The 21,690-nt window shown below is 42.1% G+C and overlaps 1 protein-coding gene across 10 annotated transcripts in view; it reads right to left on the bottom strand.

Annotated features, from left to right (window-relative positions):
- Positions 1 to 13,060: 13,060 nt before the first annotated feature.
- msl3 (MSL complex subunit 3) overlaps positions 13,061 to 21,690 on the bottom strand; it is a 46,967-nt gene continuing 38,337 nt past the window's right edge. For 9 of the 10 annotated variants that reach the window (XM_033033325.1, XM_033033318.1, XM_033033326.1 and 6 more), the window contains 5 exons: positions 20,564 to 20,829; positions 19,846 to 19,946; positions 15,879 to 15,978; positions 14,333 to 14,417; positions 13,061 to 14,014 (listed from right to left, as the gene is read on the bottom strand). In XM_033033325.1, the coding sequence (XP_032889216.1) occupies positions 13,915 to 14,014; positions 14,333 to 14,417; positions 15,879 to 15,978; positions 19,846 to 19,946; positions 20,564 to 20,829 (652 nt within the window). In that variant the 3' untranslated portion in view covers positions 13,061 to 13,914. Of the gene's footprint in view, positions 14,015 to 14,332; positions 14,418 to 15,878; positions 15,979 to 19,845; positions 19,947 to 20,559; positions 20,830 to 21,690 lie in introns of all 10 variants that reach the window. The other variant, XR_004414056.1, reaches the window with a different exon arrangement.

The following is a 21,690-nucleotide window of genomic DNA, read 5'->3' as shown; positions in this document are numbered from 1 at the left end:
ATTGTGTGAAAAGAACAGGTTTTAAATGCAGCATGATTTGCAGTTTTCCAGAATTCAGTTTCATACACTAACTTAAAACATCTGAGATACTTGTAGAATTCTTATCTCAATTTCAGAATAAAAAAGCTGCGAGAACAAATTAATTTAGCCCAGTTTGAAGTCGAGAGATCGTGACCAGCAATTTTAAAGCGAGAGATGAGAAAGTCATGAGATTAAAGATACGAGAGAACAGAGATTGTTAATGCAATACAAGATCAAGTCAGCACAAGTGAATGAAAGAAATAAAAGTGACAGATGGGAAGAGTTTCATTTGCTGGCTCTTACAAATGCCTAGTATAAGGCAATCACAAAGCTGGTCTCTGCATTTGTTACATGCTCTGCTTATCTTTACCATTAGATGGAGGAAGCTAAAAAGCATTAAATAGACTTGCTGAACATGTTTTATTTATTTACTCACATTTGTGCACACTTCTCCCATTATTCCACCCCCCTTCCACCTATATACCAGCCCATGGTACCTTGTCTAAAATCACATGAAAATCCTAATTCTTACAGAAAGCTGCTGGAGTCCATGTCCAGGATAGCTTTTCACCTGGTGCGTGGCCGTCTTGTCGCACATCTGAGGCCGTAGTTCCGTGGACGCTTCTGCCGGACCAATTTGCTGCTGTATCTTGGGTTCCAGCACGCATCGAGCCATTCCTCCTCGCAAGGTCCCCACTGGAAACGTCTCGGCTGGCAAATGAGACGGCTAAATCAGCTGGCAGAGAGCCCAATCCTGGGCACAGAGGCCAATGCTGCCGTTTTAGGCCGAATGTTTAAAATTCATTATGGCCTGGACAGCTAATACCATTTAATCCATGCATCATTCTGGTAAACCTACTCTATATCCTTTCCAAAGCCTCAACATCTTTCCAGTAATGGGGTGGCCAGAACAGCACGCAACACTCCGAACCAAAGTCCTATAAAGCTGCATCATGACTTCCTGACTCATATACTCAATGCCCCGAACTGTGATAGATGGCATACCTTCTCTATGCCTTCTTCACCACTTCATTTACTTCTGCTGTCACTTTCAGGAAGTTATGGACTTGTACCCCAAGATCCTTCTGCACATCAATGCTGTTAAGGGCAAGCCATTCATTGTATATTTCCCCTTACATTTGGCCTCCCAAAGTGCAACACCATACACTTGCTGGAATTAAATTACATCTGCCATTTCTCTGCCTATTTCTGTAGCTGATTTATATCCTGCTGTTTACCCTGACAGCCGTCCTCACAGTCTGCAGCCTGAAACTTATCCATCCACCACATCCCCCGTTTCTACCAGTAAGCCTGCTCCAAATCCATACAACAAAGTCACTATTAATTCTGTGCATCCTAATCTTCTTGATCAGTTTACCATGGGGGACTTCATCAAATGCCTTAAAATCCATGTAAACATCATCCAACACCCGACCCTCATCGATCATCTTCATCACCTCCTCAAATAACGTAATCGTTAGTAAGACACAACCTGCCATGTACAGACATGCTGACTGCCCCTAATTAACCCATTCTCTTTCAAATGGAAATAAATTCCATCGTTAAGAATCCTCTCCAATAGTTTTCCAACCAGTGACGTGAGGCTCAACGATGTAGAATTCCCTGGATTCTCTCCACTTCCCTTCTTAAATCAAGGAACAACATTGGCTGCACTCGAATCCTCTGGGACATTGGCTGTGACAACATAAACATTTTCATTAAGATTCCTGTAATCTCCTCTCTTGGTTCTCTCAATAACCTGGGATAAATCCCATCAAGTCCAGGGTATATATTCACCTTACGGTCTTCAAGAGCCCCTTACAGCTTCTCCTTCTTAATCTCAAACTACCCTTGCATAATAGCATTCTCCACACTAATCTCAAGTAAATATCAAATTGCAACGTCAATATACACAAGAGGATGCACGACCTTAAAACCGTGAATTAATCGCCGCTCCGAAGCACAAGTATGAAAGTTTTGTTTCCTGGTCTCACTTCCTGGATGTTTCTGATTTACCACTTCAATAATAGCCATCCCTATAGCAATCACCTGTTCCTTTGCAAAGAACTATGAGCTAAATTATCGAATTTAGAAGATCCAGAAATAGTATTTTAAATACTGCATGCAAAACGATAACAAATGAATGTGCATTTGGAGCAGGAGAAAGGTTTGAAGTAAAATGTTAAAGCAGACAAGCCATGTAGAAACTATTGCCAAGAAAGCACACCAACGCCGCTACTTCCTTCATCTGCAGCTTGGTCAAAATCACAATCTACGCCCATCCTCAAAATTTCCATCACTGGTCTCTGGGGATACAAATTATCTCTCAAAGAACTTCATTTCCTTTAAGGGTGCACTGTTACAGGACACGAAGCAATGCAGACGCTCCCACATTTACATCGATCCACTCAAGACAATCAATTGATTTAAATTTGATGATATACATTCGACAAATAGACAGAAGGCAGTGTAGAAGGGATGGAGTGAAGCGTTCATTTGAAGAGGCAATGTCTGCTCAACAACATGCTGACCATTTGGGACAATAATCAAGAATGAGAAGCTGTAGCTGTACCTTTCTGCCTTTACCCCATTCACAACCTTTTTCGTTTCACTTTAAAATTGTATATTTTTCCCCTTTCTGTACCCCAAACATGATTTATAAAAAAAACAGTAAAACAGAAAAGTGCAAATAGGTCTTGTGCCGGGTCGATGTGCGACGTGACCATCTGAGGGAGACAGTTCATGGGGATGGGGGGCACTCAGCAGGACCGGGTCAGAGCAGCTATAGCTCTGGGGATGAAGCTGTTCCTGAGTCTGGAGGTGCGGGCGTAGAAGGCTTTGTAACGTCTGTCGGAAGGTAGAATTTGGAACAGACTCTTACAAGGGTGTGAGGAGTCTTTGTGAATGCTGACAGCCTTCCTGCGGCACCGTGTGGAGTAGATGCCCTCCAAGGCTGGTAGCTGTGTCCCAATTATCTTCTACGCTCTGTGGACGACGCGCTGAAGAGCTCTCCTCTCCGCCTCCGTGCAGCTGAGATACCACACAGAGATGCCATATGTTAGGATGCTCTCTGTGGTGCAGCGGTAGAAGGTTGTCAGCAGCTGTTGGGGCAAACCAGTCTTTTTCAGTGTTCTCAGGAAGAACAGTCATTGCTGTGCCTTCTTGACCAGCGCAGCGGGGTTGGTGGACCATGTGAGGCCCTCTCAAATGTGTGTGCCCAGAAACCTAAAGCTGGACACTCTCTCCACACTGTCCCCGTTGATAGAGATTGGGGCGTGTTCCCCATTTTGTATCCTTTTGAAGTCGGTAATCAGCTCCTTGGTCTTAGAGGTGTTTAGGGACAGGTTATTACCTGAGCACCAGTCCGCCAGGATCTGCACCTCCGCTCTGTAGTTTGTTTCATCACCGTTGTGTCGTCTGCAAACTTGACGATGGTGTTGATGTCGAATGCAGGAACACAGTCATGTGTGAAGAGGGAGTAGAGCATGGAGCTCAGTACACAGCCCTGTGGTGTGCCGGTGCTCAGGGTGATAGTGGAGGACAGGTGCGGGCCCAGTCTCACTGCCTGCGGTCGCTCTGTCAGGAAAGTCAGGATCCAGTCGCATATCGATGAGCTGAGGCCGAGCTGGTGGAGTTTGGTGGTGAGCTTGGTGGGGATGACCGTGTTGAAGGCAGAGCTATAGTCTATGAAGAGCATCCTCATGTAAGTGCCCTGTCTTTCCAGATGAGTCAGGACAGTGTGAAGAGCCAGAGAGATGGCATCCTCTGTGGATCTATTTGCCCTGTATGCAAATTGATGCGAGTCCAGTCAAGTCAAACAACAAAACCGCTAGAGGAACTCCGCAAGTCAGGCACCAGAGAGCTCTCTTTTCAAGCTTTCTCCCCCATACTCCATCAGCCTGAATAAGGGTCCCGAGTCAAAACGTCATCGATCCATTGCCCTCCACAGTTGCTGCCTGACCTGAATTACTCCAGCAGTTTACTTTTTGCTAAAGATTCAGCATCGGATGTCTCTTGTGTCACTCAAGTCAGGTCAAGTTTATTGTCATATATACAAATATAGTGAGGCAGATACAAAAAAATCTTGCTTGCAGCAGCAATGGACGCTGACACACACCAACAAATTATAGATAATTTCTAAAAGAATGTGCAAAAACATAATAAGAAAGGGTTCACCATCCAACCTCAAGCCTTAATATTTTTTTCAAAATTAAATGTTTATTTTACCATTATTGCCACAATATTTTCTGTTGGCTAGTTAGTCACAAGGGGTAAGCAACCACTGTACACATAGGTAGCAAAAAAATGAAAGCACGTTACAACTCCCATGTTCCATTTTACAGCGCAAAATTTAACATTGCATTCTCCCAATGCAAACTGGGATTCTACACTCTCATTGAAACAACACTTCATTGCTTCATGACAACGGTTTTTGTATTGTCATGGTACACTAAATACTATAGCTTCTCAGAAGATTGAAAGCTGCAGCAGGATAAACAATAAACTTAATCAAATCAGTCGGCTTGGGCAAAATGGCTGCCCAATACTCCCACTTGAATTCCTTATTGTATTTGCCAGTCACATATTTTTCAGTCGCCATTGTTTACCGAGTCACAGCCTTTCCCATATGGCCTATTTAACCCACCACGTTACTGGTAGTCATTATCTTTAGCTCACAAACAAGGCCAAAATTATCTTGCGATGATTTCTTTGTCAGGGATTTTCATAAGTAGATTTCTAGGGTAGCTATTTCGCCAGAATCACTTCACAGTCTCACCGCAACTTCAACGCTAATTTCAACATTCCCTTGGAAGGCAGGAAAACAACAAACACAGGAAATTCTGCACAAGGGTGCCATTCATTCAACATATTATAGGCAGAATCCTGATCAGCAAGATAATTAAAGTTTTTAAACTACCTCTTGAAGTTAAATTGAAGGATGACTGAGCTTTTCCAAAATCCTGGTTGGTATTCTTTCCTCAAATATTTAACAACACTGGTGTGTCAGAAAATGTCTGCAGGATTTGCCAATCTAAGTTACCAGCAGTTTGAAAATAATGCTGTATTTTCAAAACCAAATGGAACTTACCAGGACACCTTTCAGTTAAATTCAAGTCAAGTTGATTTGTCACATACACATGCGAGATGTGCAGTGAAATGAAAGTGGCAATGCCTGCGGATTGTGCAAAAACTGCTGAACTGAATAGAACAGAATCAGAATTTACATGTTAGAAAATATTTTTTTTACAAAAGACACAACACAACAGTAAATTAGTACAGTAAATTAGTCGCTGGAGAGACAAGAGTTTACAGTCCTGATGGCGTGTGGGAAGAAACTCCGTCTCATCCTCTCTGTTTCAACAGCGTGACAGCGGAGGCGTTTGCCTGACCGTAGCAGCTGGAACAGTCCGTTGCTGGGGTGGTAGAGGTCCCTCATAATGTTGCTGGCTCTGGATCTGCACATCCTGGTGTATAGGTCCTGCAGGGGGGTGAGTGTAGTTCCCATAGTGCGTTCGGCCAAACCAACTACTCTCTGCAGAGCCTTCCTGTCCTGGGCAGAGCTGTTCCCAAACCAGTTTGTGATGTTGCCGGACAAGATGCTTTCTACAGCCCCAGAGTAGAAGCATTGAAGGATCCTCAGAGAGACTCTGAATTTCCTCAACTGCCTGAGGTGGAAAAGACGCTGCCTTGCATTACTCACCAGTGCGGTAGTGTGTGTTGTCCATGTCAGATCCTCTGTGATGTGGATTCCCAGGTATTTAAAGCAGCTCACCCTGTCCACAGTAGTCCCATTATCTCCAATGGCGTATACATCCTCGGATGTTGTGCCCTTCTAAAGTCCACAATCAGCTTCGTTTTTGTGACATTTTGTTGTCCTGACATGAGAGTGCCAGATCAGCCACCTCCTCTCAGTAGGCCTTCTCATCGTTATCAGAGATCAGGCCCACCACCAGTGTCATCAGCAAACTTGATGATGGAGTTGGAACTGAACCTGGCCACAGTCATGTGTGTACAGGGAGTACAGTAGGGGGCTAATGACACAACCCTGGGGGGGGGAACCCTGTGTTCAGGGTGAGGGGGTTGGATGTATGTCTCCCCATCTTGACTACCTGGGGCCTGGCGTTGAGAAAGTCCAGAACCCAGGCACACAGGGGAGTGTTAAGCCCCAGTTTCAACAGCTTCTCAGCCAGTCTGATGGGGACTATCGTATTGAAAGCTGAGCTGGTCAATGAACAGCATCCTTACGTTGCCCCCCTTCTGGCTGTCAAGGTGAGAGAGAGCGGTGTGCAGAACCTGGGAGACCGCATCATCCGTGGATCTGTTCGGATGGTATGCAAACTGCAGCGGGTCCATGTTGCGAGGGAGGAAGGTGCAGATGTGGTTCTTGATCAGCCTCTCGAAGCATTTCATGACCACCGAGGCGAGGGCCACCGGTCGGTAGTCATTCAAGAAGGCTGGAGAGGCATTATTTGGCACTGGAACAATGGTGGATCTTTTGAAGCAGACAGGGACCACGGACTTGGCCAGGGAGAGGTTGAATATTGTGGTGAACACTGGAGCAAGCTGAGTAGCACTTGCTGTCTTGAAGTATTGGTACCACAAGCATAGATGAAATTGATGCCAGAGCATTTAATCAATATTTCTTTAGTTCTTAGTAATTGAATGGGTTCAGGTCCTTTCCAGCTGGATTAAAAATATACTTGTAATTAACAATCATAATTATTTAGTCGCATTAAAATAACTGAACATTTTCTCTATCTTTTGAATAAATGCAGTGGAAAGTATAAACATGCACAATAAAATGATCATCCAAAAAATTGTTCCAAGATTATGTCAAACACCTACATTCAAAGACAGTAAGTGACCCAATCAAATAGACACAGCCAGTTACATTTTCAGCATTGTTCATTGGAAACAAAAAATCTGATACGCCACAAATCTGAATGAATGAATGAATGAATTAATACGTTTATTGTCATTGCACAATACTGTGCAACGAAATTCCATTGCATCTCCTCCGGTTAAAAAATACAAACACGACAACCATTGACACATATGTACACTTATTAGTCAAAATAATAAATAAGTATTTAAAAATAATTTTAAAAGAATGTTGCATTTCTTGGAATTACATTTTGCTTCCCCAGTGTTCTCTGTTGGAATTAAGCTCTTTTATCGCACATGGGTAGAAACTATTTTTTAGTCTACCGGTGCGAGCCTTCAGAGACCTGAATCGCCTCCCAGAGGGTAGCAGAGTGAAAAGGTGGTTGGCAGGGTGGGATGTGTCCTGCTTGATGTTTGTGGCCCAGCATCAGATATATATCATCCAAGGAGGGCAGTTGAGCGTTTGTAATGCTCTGTGCAGTTTTTATAACTCTCTGCAGCGCCCTCCTCTCAGCCACAGTGCAGCTAGCAAACCACACCAGGATGCCATAGGAGAGGATACTTTCCACGGCGCATCGGTAGAAGGACAGCAGCAGCGGCTGTGAGACGTTTGCTCTCCGCAGAGACCTCAGGAAATACAGCCGCTGCTGTGACTTCTTCACGAGAGTGACGGTGTTCATTTGCCATTTGAGGTCCTGGGAGATGTTTATTCCCAGGAACTTAAAGCCAGTGACTCTCTCCACCATGTCTCCTTTGATGTATGAAGGAGCAGGTTCCTCTCTCCTCTTCCTCCTTAAGTCAACGACCAGTTCTTTTGTCTTTGATGGGTTGAGTACCAGGTTGTTTTTGGTACATCAGACAGTCAGTTTTTGGACTTCATCTCTGTAGGCAGATTCGTCGTTGTTGTTTATCAGTCCCACCAGTCGTGTCGTCCGCAAACTTGATGATCCTGTTTGTACTGTGTGTTGGTGTACAGTCATAAGTGTATATTGTATACAAGATGGGACTCAGCACACAACCTTGTGGCGCTCCTGTGCTGAGCGTCAGGACTGGGGAGTAATTGGACCCCATCCTGACAGTCTGTGGGCGGTCTGCTAAAAAGTCCTTAATCCATCCGCATGTGTTTGCATTAACACCCAGATCAGACAGTTTGTCCACCATTCTGCTGGGGATGATGTTATTAAATGCAGAACTAAAATCTACAAATAACATCCTCACATATGAGCCAGGGCGCTCCAGATGTGTCAGTGCAGAATGTAGAGCTATGTTGATGGCATCCTCCATTGACCTATTAGCTCTATATGCAAACTGATGCTGATCCAGGGTGGATGGGAGTGAGGACTTAATGTGGGCCAGGACCAGCCGTTCAAAACACTTCATCACCGTTGAAGTGAGAGCAACAGGTCTATAGTCATTCAAGCTGGTAATAGATGTTTTTTTGGGTACAGGCACGATGGTAGCAGTCTTGAAGCATTTAGGGACAGTGCACGTTGACAGAGAGAGGTTAAAGATGTCACTAAAAACCTCCGCTAACTGGTCTGCACAGTCCCGCAATACTCTCCCTGGGATGCCATCTGGGCCAGCAGCCTTCCTGGGGTTGACCCTGCGGAGTGCTCTTCTGACGTCCTCCGTACTCACAGCGAGTGGCGGGTTGTCAGTGCTGGGTGCGGCTGCAGATGCAGGCTCTGCCTCATTCAGCTCAAACCGGGCGAAAAAATGGTTGAGCTCCTCAGCTAGCGAGTTGTTACTGCTGCAGATGATCGGCCCCCCCTTGCCCTTGTAGTTGGTAAGTTGCGAATTGCCCTGCCAAAGACGCCGAGGGTCCCTCTCGTTAAAATATCCCTCTAACCTTCTTCCATAGGCTGTCTTTGCCTCTTTAATGGCTCTCTTTAGTTTAGATCTGGCAGTGCTGTACAATTCATCAAGGCTGAGTTGCGTTCCCTCAGCAGCTTCCTGACATCCCTGGTCATCCATGGTTTGTTGTTTGGATAGCACCTGACATCCCTGGTCATCCATGGTTTGTTGTTTGGATAGCACCTGACCTCCCTGTCGACAGTGACGTTGTTGATACAGTTCTGTATATAGAACATGACTGTGGATGTATATTCTTGTATGTCCTGGTTTGCAAACAAGTCCCACTCGGTGCGCTCAAAACAGTCCTGAAGTTGGGCGGCAGCGCCCTCGGGCCAAGTCTTTATGCTTCTCACACTGGGCTTGGTTCTCATAATGAGAGGTCTGTATGCCGGGGTGAGAAAGAGTGATAGATGGTCAGACTGGCCGAGGTGAGGGAGAGAGGAGGCTTTGTATCCATCCCTAATGTTGCTGTACACGTGATCCAGTGTATTTTGACCTCTCGTCGGACACGTGACATGCTGGTGGAATTTAGGGAGGACAGTTTTTAGATTAGCCTGATTGAAGTCTCCAGCCACGATGAAAATCCCATCAGGGTGCGCAGTCTGTAGTTTGTAGATTGATGCTAGCAGGGTGTTCAGTGCTAGCTTGACGTTAGCGCTTGGTGGAATATAAACAGCCAGAATAACGACAGCTGTGAACTCCCGCGGCAGATAGAAGGGTTGACATTTCAATGTAATAAACTCCATGTCTGGTGAACAATGTCTCTCGACAACGTTTACATTTGTGCACCATTTGTCATAGGAGTAAATACATAGCTCCCCTCCTCTGCTCTTACCGGAGTCACTGCTCCTGTCGGCCCGGTGTGCTGTGTGACCTACCAGACTGATGGCCTCGGCCGGGATCCCAGCGTGAAGCCAGGTCTCAGTTACCACCATAATCTAGCAGGTTTGCACAGTTGTATTTTCTTCATTGATCAGCTCCAGCTCGTCCATCTTGTTGCTGAGCGATCGGGCGTTCGTCAAAAAAATGCTGGGTAGCGCCGGTCTGTAAGGAGCTTCCTTTAGCTTAGCGTGAATGCCGGCTCGACAACCGCGCTTCTGCCGCCTCCGTCTGCGCCGCCTCCCGCACCTTCCGTTCGGTATGGTGATCCACTCGGACTCCGCTGGGCGGGTGATTTCTGGCGGGATATAATCGTTGTGGGAGCTTCTTACGGACTCTAGTTCGCTACACAACGTCCCAATCCTTAGAAGGTCCTGCCGGTTGTATGTCGAGTCGCAGGTCCACAGACAGACGGACAAAACAGACAAAAACAACAACATCCACACGGGGGAGAGCAAAGCCGCTGCATTCAGGTGCGCCACCATTTTCCAATACAGCCATTCATTAAATTGCATTCATTAAAAATGCAGATTTTCTTTTTAAAAGTGAATTAAATCATATTGAAATCTTTTCCTGATCACAAAAGGACTAGCTTTTATGCGATAAAGATGATATTATACCACAGCCATTTTAATTACTAAATGTTCAATAAAGTCAACTGCAGATTCCAGATTTTGTATAACTACACATTATCAACTGACAGTTGATGAAATAGTTCATTTAAATTTCACAACCTACAAGTTTTCAAAAGACAAGGTAATAATGCATTAAATATCTAAGAGAAATACATTGATTATTGATAGAATACACTTACTTATAGAATTAGTGTAACTAATTGATAAATCAGCTGATTCCAGAGGTTAAAAGTTCAGTATCAACTCAGCACATCAGATAACCCTTTCCCAACCTCAAATGATGGCATTAGCATCAAACAAGACAAGCCAATGATTAGTTAAGAGTTTTATAATTCTGCTGATGAAACCAAATGTGTACACTCACACAGCATGGAAATGGGCCTTCAGCCCAACTTGCCCACGCCGACTAACATGCCCCATCTACATTAGTCCCATCTGCCTACATTTGCCCCACATCTTTCTAAACCCAACATCCATGTACATGTCTAAATGTTGCTTAAACATTGTGATAGTACTTGCCTCAACTACCTCCTCCGCAACTTAGTTCATATACCAACCACACGTTGTGTAAATAGGTTGCCCCTCAGGTACCTCTTAAATCTTCCTCCCCCCTCCCTCCCTCACATTGTGTTGGCATTTGAATTTTACCACAATTAGCATCACAATGAAAATTAAATTCAGCAAATAAGAGATAGGAACAAGGATTTTTTTTAAAGAAGCACACAGAGGAATAGCAGTGGGAAGCAATGGTTATCAGAAATATCACAGTCCCAAAAACGGTTGCAACCTATTCAAGGAAATTCGAATGTGTTAACAATATAAATACAAACAAACAAAATGCCTATCTCCTGTTATGACAATCAGGTAACAGTAGATATAAAAAACATCTTGCTTGCCATTCTTCCTCAGTGTTTTTCATAAGCTAAGGGCTTTGGGGGTGGGTAGGGATGAGGGAAACACACTGGCCATAGACAGGTAGACGAGGGAAGATGGAAGGACGTTACCAGAAATTAAAAAGCAAAATATAACCAATCTCACTTAGCCCTGTACCTCATCATGGTTGCAATATACTCCTACCTTTGACATAGTGCCTCATATAAATGCTTCAAGCTCTGACATTTTATCCCTAAAACTGACTGGTGCTCTAGCTTTGTAAGTTGCTCCTTGAAGTCCATCTGTTGCAGGTATCTTTTTGAAGATCATTTGGTGACAACTTCCTCTCAAGTGCCCTGAGACAGTTTCACTATGTGAAAGACAGATACAAAAGCAGACACTGTAATCAGCAATGTCCTTCACTATCCAATATTATTTTTAGAATGAGTATTAGAATATTTTTATTTTTTAATATTTGCAATTAAAGGGACAAGGTTCTGTGGGACATAAGAAAGAAGTTGAACAGAAGTGACCTACTCGTGATTAGTAGTATTTACCAACAACCCGATAAGTGACCTTCTTTACTCCAAGTGTTGGAATGAATCCAAATACACAACAAATGCACTGTATGTTATGCAGATTTAACTGTTCCTTCTATACAACCATGTAAAAAGCAGAAGAATGAGGGTGAAAGGGAAAGATGCATCAGGCATGATTGAATGGCGGAGTAGAATCGATAGGCCAAATGGCCTAATTCTGCTCCTATATAAAGCAATTAATCTTTTCTTTTCTCTGTTATTGTGACTTCAGACATCAATATGGTATTTCACATTTTCCAAAGGTTTTTTAATAGAGACAGCAATGAATAAAATAAAAATAAAAAGATCTTTGCATGGATTCAAGTGGATGCTTTAAAAGAAAAAAAACAGAATTTGAGATATGCTGGCAAGGATAATCTTTATTGTCCCTCCCTGATTACCCTTCGAGCAAGCGGTGAGAACCAAGTGGCTTGCTTGGATATTTTGGAAGGCATTTTAACTAATCAACCATAAGGGAGTGGCTTGGATTCATATTTTGGTCAGATCTGGCAAGAACAGCAGATTTCAGTGATTTTCTTCTCAGAAAAACACTAGTAAAACAGTTAGGTTCTCACTGACAATCTGGTCACTTTTCTAATCATCAGTACAAAGATCAGTTATTTCAAGTTCCAGTTTATTTACTGAATTTATGAGAGGGATGTGAACTTGAGTTGCTGGATTGATGATGCAAGCCTCCAAATTATTAAGCAAAAAACTATTCGTACTGAAAATAAAACTATTGTAAAAACTCAGGTCAGGCAATATTCTATGGAAAGAGAAACTGAATTAATGAAAGGATCTTGAAACAAAACATTGTTTCCTTCATAGAAATCTGGAAATATACAGGTCAGGCAGCACTTTGTCTTCATTTTACTCTGGATTACCAGTGGGTTAACAGCCAAAGAAAGTTACAGTATGGAAACACGCCCTTCGGCCTACTGACACTCACTATTAACCAACTATTTACACAAACCCGGCAATGATCCCATCTTTTTTGTTATTCTCTTCTCATTCTCATGAACTCTCCCCAGATTCTACCATTCACCTATACACGACAGGCGATTTACACAGGATATGGGAGAAAACTAGAACACCTGGATGAAACCAGAATAGTCACAGGGCGAACATCCAAACTCCAAAAGCAAGTTTGAATCTCCGTACTGCAAGAAAATGGTTCAGAGCTGCACCACTGTGCCATACCTATATATCAGTATTTTCTAACTAATATTTTAGCAACAACATTTATTGCACATATAACTGCCAGATAAGGCTCGGTCTCGAACCATCTGTTACTATTATGATTTACAATACGATCAACCAAGTACTGCACAGGGATAAATTACAGATGTTTTAATTAGAAGTCGAACATGGTCATCAAATTTCCTGCCAAATATCATACATCATATAGCCTGAAGTGCTATATTGTCATCGTGGATGGAAAACCTTCCCTGGAATATTCAGTGAGAAGTAACAAGAACCACCTTTCACCTTGCTAAATCAGTTTCCCTTCAATAATCACGAATCACAATGATGCAACCTGTACACTTGCCAGAGTGAGACAAAGGAGATGTGGTTCTAAAGAATACATTTAGAACTTTTGTGACAACAGCACAGTTGAAAGAAAAATACAAATAGTGGTCTACCATAGAAGAGCACTCAAACAGTAATTCAAATTTGAATAGCAACATAACTAACATTAAAATAAAATATTACCACAGCAAAGATTTATTTCTAATCAGAAAAGGAAACATTCCTGCAAATAATACATTGTTTTCAACGCAACGTTTTAGAATCTCACGTTAAAATGTAGTTCCTTATTACTTTCAGACGGACATCAAAACAATTTTGTGCAGAAATGAATCAAGTCTTGTTCAATAAAGGCAGCTTGTATTTCAGAATGCATTTAGTCTGTTTGCAGGAGACTTCAATTTGCAGTCATTTGATTCATCAAAGGAGAACTGGATGACATGCACGATATCAAGCAGAGATGAAAGCCAAAGTGGCAAGTTCAAACACAAAGTGGTCCATCTCCACAATGTAATGTCAACAGATTTCCAGTAGGCAGCACCACATAAGAGAACATAAGCCCTCTTTTTGTTCTTAGCTGCTGAAGGTCATTTACTTTCTTTAATCTGTAACCACAAGGCTAAAAGGGACTACGAAGGTTAATTCACAGTTCTGTTAATGTTTCAGTAGATAGCCTGAGGACGTTTGGTACAATAGTAAGCTTCTGACGCAGCTACATAAGCAGATTCAGGGAAAAAATCCTCTTGGTATTCAGCCAAAAACCTAGATATAAAGATACAAAGTAAGCATCAAATCATTAAAATGTCGAGTTTTAACAAGGCTGAACAAATACTGAACGATCTTTATTATTACTACTATAAACATAAACCTTCTAGTGTCAATCTTTTATTTACATGTCTGCGACAGGATCCAAGACAGTCCTAACAATGCATCTTGCACAAAGATCATGATGCCATTCTCCACTTGTGATTCCACCTGTATCTTGGACCATGTTTTAACTAAAGTTGGTCGATTCCTAATGTGGTGCAGTTAATTAACACAAGCTCTGTAAAATTCTACGAGCACATTTTAAAATCTTACCGAAGAAACAACTTGAGATGCTTCACCAAGACTTTCAGGTTCCTGTCAGTAATTAACATCTTGCCCAACAGCTCTGGCAGCTTCACTGTACAAAACAGAAGATTATAGAATCAATTTAATAAAGAAACAAGGTCTGAACATATTCATACTACTTCATTTTCCAGAACTTGCTAGGAAGACCAACAAATCAACACCTTTTATTTATTTTCACATATGTTGTGGCGGGGATTGGCAGGAGTCCAGCCAAAAACTAGTCGGACACAAGTTATGTGCATTAGACGTGATTATTCTTCTCCAATACAGCTCCCTACTCCTCACCCGCCCAGAGCTCCCGGAGATTCTTCCGAACCGAGCAAGCCCCCGGGGCGCGGTATTGTATCTACGCGTTAGGGCCGCCTCGTGCGATGTCCTGTGCGGTTCGGTGCCTCTGGTTCTGGGGGGGGGGGTGGTCATGTGGCGGCACCCTATAGCAACCCAAGGTCACGACGAACCATTGGCGCTAGAGGGCGGCGTCTTGGTGGGGGAGGCGCGAGTCACGGGGTCGGTATCTGAGTTGTTATTTAAGGCCGGGCAACGCCCATGTCTGGTGAGGAGTAGGGAGCTGTATGCAGAAGAATAAACACATCTAGTGCACACAACCTGTGTCCAACTAGTTTTTGGCTGTACTCCTGCCAGTCCCCGCCACAATGTATTCATAATTCTATATCCTGATACGATTAGTAATATTTACTGAAGTGCTCGGGCAACAACTGCCGCAACAGAATACCAGCAACCGAGGTTCAGTCCCGATCTCCAGTATGGTCTTGGTGGAGTTTGCATGTTCTCCGTGTGACCACATGGGTCCAAGAGTTCTGGTTTTCTCCTACATCTCAAAAGATGTGGGTTGGCAGGTGAATTGGCTATTCGTAAATTATAGGCACATAAGTGAAGCAGGGTAGATTTACAGTAAATGAAAGGGATTGCATTTTCTGGGTATCCTTTCACAGTTTGTTTGGATCACACTTAGTCAGCAACTAATTCAAATCTCTAGGCATCATGATGCTGCAATGACTCCTGGGCTTGATGGCATTTTATTGTATGCGAGCAATGCTTCATAGAACATTGCTGTAAGATGCTGCAATTTTTATACAATGTTTTAATCAGTATAATTGGTTTTCAATGTTAAGTTAAATGCATTTTTAGGTTGGTATGGTTCTTTATTTATCACATGTACCGAGGTACAGTGAAATTCATTTTTGTATTGGTTAGTTATAAGCTGAACGTGCTTTATAGAAAAGGCATTTCTATTGCAAAGTGATGACACCTTCAATGACTCTTTGAAAGGACCACTTAATCAATATTATTATTCTGCTGTTTCCCACAACTATCTAAAATTTGACTTGAGATTAGAGGTTTCGTGTCATTTTTTTATTTAATTCCTTACATTGATTGCATTTCTATTCTGATATTTAAATATAGATTATTTTTCCACTTTGAACAAACATATATTGAAGTTTAATACATTTTTTCATCCAATTTCACTGAATATAAAATCTGTAAAACGTACCAAACAGTCGCAAAAGATGCTGAGCTCCATAGATGTAAGAGGGCGCAGGAGGTTGTTCAGTTAATGGGTAATTATCTGGCATCATTTTCCAAGATAATACCTATTAAACCCAATATGAAAAAAAAAAAAATCACAATCACATGCTTTTGCTGATTAAATTTATTTTTTTAATTACAAAACCACGTCACTTTTCATTCCTGCAATCTTTTCTGTTCATTCATCCACAGGATATGGTCCTCACAGACAAGGTTGACATTTATTGACCTTCCCAATTGCCTCTGAACAGAGCAAACAAACGTGACTGTGGAAGGGTATCGACCCGAAACGTCACCCATTCCTTCTCTCCAGAGATGCTGCCTGATACTCCAGCATTTTGTGTCTGCCTCTGAACAGAGATGGCACTTAGAAGATAAATGCAAAAGGGATGTGGTCACATTTGGCAAGCTGGATAAAGATGCCAGATTTATTTTCCTGCAGCACATCAGTGAACCAGATGGGCTTGCAAAGGCTGTCAGTGCTGGAATAATTCAGCAGGTTAACTCAGCAGATAGTAGCAGCTTCATGTTTTACACTGAAACTAGCCTTCATTTTTAATTGCAAATTTAAATTGCTTTAATGTAAATTCCTCATGTGCAATGGTGGAACTGAAACTCACATCTCTAAATCATTTATATTAACCACAGGCTGCTGAGTCCAGTAAACTAAACACTACATCACTCTGACCTGTACATCATACTTTATGCCCAAATGATTCATAATTAATTATGTTCAAGGTTCAGTTCACTTAGTCCTAAACATCAATTCATTGCCATAAGTAACCTAGCATAAGAGTTTGGTCTTTAATGCAGAGAAAATAAACTTTAAAAATATTGTAACAGTATTGGGGACTGTTCTGATGGGATGAACGTCACTTGAATTGAATTTCACTTGCAGGTAGACTGGGAAAATTAGGTTGTTACTGGATTCCGAGAGGGAATTTGTCGAGTGTCTGCAAGACGGTTTCTTAGAGTAGCAAGAATGGGATATTGGACCGCTGGAAAATTATACAGAATTGATAATGGGGAATAAAGAAATGGCAGATGAATTGAATAAGTTGTTTGCATCAGCCTTCACAGTGGAAGACATCAGTAACATCCTTGAAATTCAGGAGAGTCAGGTGGTGGAAGTTATTGGAGTGCCTATGGAGAAGGTGCTTGGGATGCTTAAAGCCCTGAAGGTGGACAAGTCACCTTGATGGACTGATTGCTTGGGTACTGAAAGAGGTGGCTTTAGAGATTGTGGAGGCATTAGCTGTAATCTTTCAAGAATCACTAGAGTGAGGAATGGTTCCAGACGATTAGAAAATTGTAAATATTACTTTGCTGCTCAAGAGGGAGTGAAGCAGAAGAGTGAAAAACAATAGTTGGTAAGATTTTAGAGTCCATTATAAAGCATGAGGTTTGAGTACTTATAAGTACACAATAAAATAGGTCGAAGTCAGCATGATTTTGTGAAAGGGAGATCTTGCCTGACGAACCTTTAGCTTGGCATATTCTTGATTAGTAAGGGTGTCAAGGGTTACGGGGAGAAGGCAGGAGAATACGGTTGAGAGGAAAAGATCGATCAGTCATGATTGAATGAGTAAACTTGATGGGCCAAATGGCCTAATTCTGCTACTAGACCTTAAGTAGCATTTTCAAATAGTTGTTCTTCTGCAGAAAAACTAAATAGCAATACTATCCAGAAGGACTTAGAAACATAGAAATTGTGTTCAATTCTGCAATTTCCCCAACTCCAACAGATATCATTAAAAACAAATACGCAGGTGCACAACCTTTTATCCGAAAACCTTGGGACCACACTTCTAGGATTTCGGAATTTTTCGGATTTTGGAATGGAAGAATTTTAGCGTAGATTAGGTAGGTAGCGCGGGCGGCTTAAAGGCTGGAGCGGCTGCCTCCTCCCCGGAGACCAGGGAATCATTGTAAATCATTGCTTAAATGTTAGTCAGTTAGTTTGGAGGGATTTTATGTGGTGGGGGGGGGGGGGGTGAAGGGGGAAACTTTAATTCTTAGTCCCCTACCTGGTCGGAGAGGCGGGGAGCGGGCAATGCCTTACCGGGTCGCCGTGCAGTAAGCTCCGGAGCACTGTGGCCGCCGACTCCCAACATCGCGGAGCTGGGGCTGCGGGCGTCCGGTCGCGGGTGGCGCTGGATTTGGAGCGCCGCGCAGCCAGGGGTAGAGTTTCCGGGGTCGGAGCTACAACCGGCGCCGCCCGCGGTCGGACGCCCGCAGCCCCAGCTCCGCGATGTTGGGAGTCGGCGGCCACAGCGCTCCGGAGCTTACTGCACGGCGACCCGGTAAGGCATTGCCCGCTCCCCGCCTCTCCGACCAGGTAGGGGACTAAGAATTAAAGTTTCCCCCTTCACCCCCCCCCCCCCCTTCACATAAAAGCCCTCCAAACTAACTGACTAACATTTAAGCAATGATTTACAGATGTTTAAGTGTCTCCCCGGTCTCCGGGGAGGAGGCAGCCGCTACAGTAGTACAGACCTGGGTTGACCGTGGGTCGTTTCGGGTCAAGTTTGGCGCCAAACGCGAGCTTTGGTGTGCAGACGACATCCTGGGAAAAATGTCCGGTTTTCTGAGCTTTTCGGTTTCCGGAACTCCGGATAAAAGGTTGTGCACCTGTAGCACCAAAATGTATGAAAATGATACGAAACGCTAGCTTTAGCTAATTTATACTTGCAGCCACATCTCTCCATTCAAATGGAAGGAGGTTAAACAAATTCTACCCAGGGAGCAAAAATGTAAGAGATCTGTTACAATCTTTTCCCTCAGCAAACATGAAGAGTCCAGTATCAAAACAGAATCTTTAAAATATATCACAAAAATGTTGACCTTGTTGAAGAAATTCCTATTAGCACCTAACTGGCAATACTTCCCTGAAAATGTTGAGTTACACTTTATAAATAAAAATAAAGAGGCATCACAAAATCCAAATTTCAGTATCACAACATACTTACATTTCTGGTACATGTATTCTTTTTGATATTTCATCATATTACATTTACATCTGCACTCACCAGGTTTCAACACGTTCTTAATTTCTTAATTCCCAAAGAATCCATCACAAAATTATTGTCACTGTCCACTAATGGCTCCATGCCTTTTTACTCTCTAAACACTGAACCTTCATTCAGCTACAATTCCTCCAAACCCTCTCTGCTCTTCAGACTCAAGGCCCACTTCTTATCCTACCTTCTGTCCCACAAAAAATATAGTTGTGATTAAAATGTAAACCATCTCAGGCTATAATTCAGAATCATCTTCATAACAAAGTTCCTCTTCCAGGGTTTAACCTCAAAGTTCTATTCATGTACTCAACTTATATCTGTGGATTGGTGTTTTTCCAAAAATACTTGAGTACACCTGGAAGGCAAATCTTCTCTCTTATCTCTATAGCAGATCCTTGTTAGTTGCAGATAAACGTTCCGGAATTTGACTTTTAAACAAAGCATCTTAGTGTAAGCTTATGATATTGTTGGCTTCTGGTAATGGGATTGAATTGAAGGATGGATTGTTTCAAAGGGAGAAGGAATACGGCAAGTTCGAAACAAGGTCCGTAGTTTTACTTTAAATACGGCAAGATGGCGCCCAACGCAGGTGATTATTTGTGTGCTAGTCACAGGCGTGTATCTGCAATCACACATTATAAATCGCTCCACACTTGCAAATCTCTACTCCAACAGCAACATTTCTTACTTTTGGACTTTACTGGCTTTATCTTGAACCAAACGTTATTCCCTACTCATGTATCTGTACACTGTGAATGGCTTAATTGTAATCATGTATAATATTTCCGCTGACTGGTTAGCACGCAACTAAAGCTTTTCACTGTACCTCGGTGCACGTGACAATAAACTAAACAAAACCAACAAACTATTGCGTGCATTTACCAAGTCAAGATAAAGACAAATGAACCATACCTCGTTTAATTCATTACTTCTTCTTCCATCAAACACTGCAACACCTTCTTTACTGGGTGTGAGGGCGACAGGAGATGAACTCCCACTGTGGACAGGAGTTTCTTTAAAATACATTCAAACAAAACAAATATTAAGTAGTATTTCTTCAAAAAATACCACAAAGAGAAATTATAAACTATTTTCATGCACAATCCTTCAGTTACTTACAACCCTCCAGTTTAAATGCACAATTTCCAGTTAATACATCCCATAGAAGAAAATGACAAAATATTATTTATATTATATTATTTAAATAAAATTGTCAAATATACATGTCAGAAAACAGAATTTAACTCATTCACCACAAAAAGCTACACCAGCGATTACCTATTGGAAAAATATAACATTTTCATCACTATAATGCTGTTCAGCCATGATAGTCATAGCTGATCAAGCAGACTATTCAGAGTACTATTACAGGTAAATGAAAAGAAGATTTGCTTCCATCATTCTGGACTCGATTCAAATCCATTAATCCGACACTGTTGTTTAGTTCTGACCAAACCTAAAATAATAATTCACTACAATGTTGCAGGTGTTAAAATCACTTAAATATTTATACAGTATCTCTGCCACCAGTAGGGACATTTCATAAATGAATGCACTGTCCTGCTAACACAAGAATATTCCTGTGTACATCGAGAAAATTAGTTTCTAGATTAGAATACAGAATACTTACTTTTTTCTAAGTGTAAAAGTAACCTGGGCATTTGGGTAGCAGTTTCATAAAACCGGCGTTTTGATTGAGGAGATGCACTGCTTTCAGACAATCTATCACAGCCTGAAGCATGCCTTGTGGATCGCCTCAACGAATGAATGGATTCAGGATCAATCCTCCGTCTCTTTGGTGTTGAAGAGTCTCCCAACAATGGCTGGCTGTCTGTGGATTGAGGTGTTGATGGGTTCAGAAGAGGAGGGGGGCTCGGTGAATGTTCCTTCGGAGGTCTAGTAAAAGAAAAATATAGTGAGCGACTTATCATTTGATATCGAACACAAATTATTTCAGTGTTAAAAGCATCACAAAAAATAAAGTAACAAGACAGACAACTTAATGGAGAACGTCAACAGTACGCCTTGCTGGATTATGGTTACCTCAAATTAAGACGGAATTATTATTCACAACCTTAAAAGTTCCTAAACAAAAAATCCCTGCCTATGACTTTTGTTCAGCCAAGTTGTTTTCCTACTGTTTAACAGTGAAAAGTCCGGCTTTTCTTTATCCAAATCAGAGTAAAAATGTTACCTTGGGCAGAATAACTGCCCTGAAAAATCTGAATTGAATGCTTCTACTGCCCTATTCCCTTTCCACAATCTCTACTCCTCCCTGGATGGAAATATTTGTGCAATTTGCCATTAAACAATATGACGATTTTTGTTTGACCCATTATGGCAAAGCACACCTATCTCTGAATACAAGAATAATATCGCAAACTCTACCCTCTTTAAAAATGTTAATGATTCTTCATCACCATCTGACTAACTATAGGAAAGAGTGCTTCCATACCTGCCTTATCAAAATGCTTCTTTCTAAAAAAGGTTCTATTGCATCTTCTTGGCTTTTACTGGAACATTGATTAATAACCAATACCCCGGCACTGTCACTTCTGGAATCAGCAGCAAAATAAGCTTTTAAATATAGATTTTTTCTGAAAACATGCAATTAAGTCATGTGATAGGAGCAAAATTAGGTTATTTGGTCCATCAAGTCCACTCCACAATTCAATCATGGCTGATCTATCTCTCCCGTCTAACCCCAATATACCCATAACCCCCGTCACCTGCACTAATCAAGAATCCATCTATCTC

This window comes from Amblyraja radiata, chromosome 14 (genome assembly GCF_010909765.2).
Source record: "Amblyraja radiata isolate CabotCenter1 chromosome 14, sAmbRad1.1.pri, whole genome shotgun sequence".
Taxonomy (NCBI): Eukaryota; Metazoa; Chordata; class Chondrichthyes; order Rajiformes; family Rajidae; genus Amblyraja; species Amblyraja radiata.
This window is presented reverse-complemented; position numbering and strand designations above follow the sequence as displayed.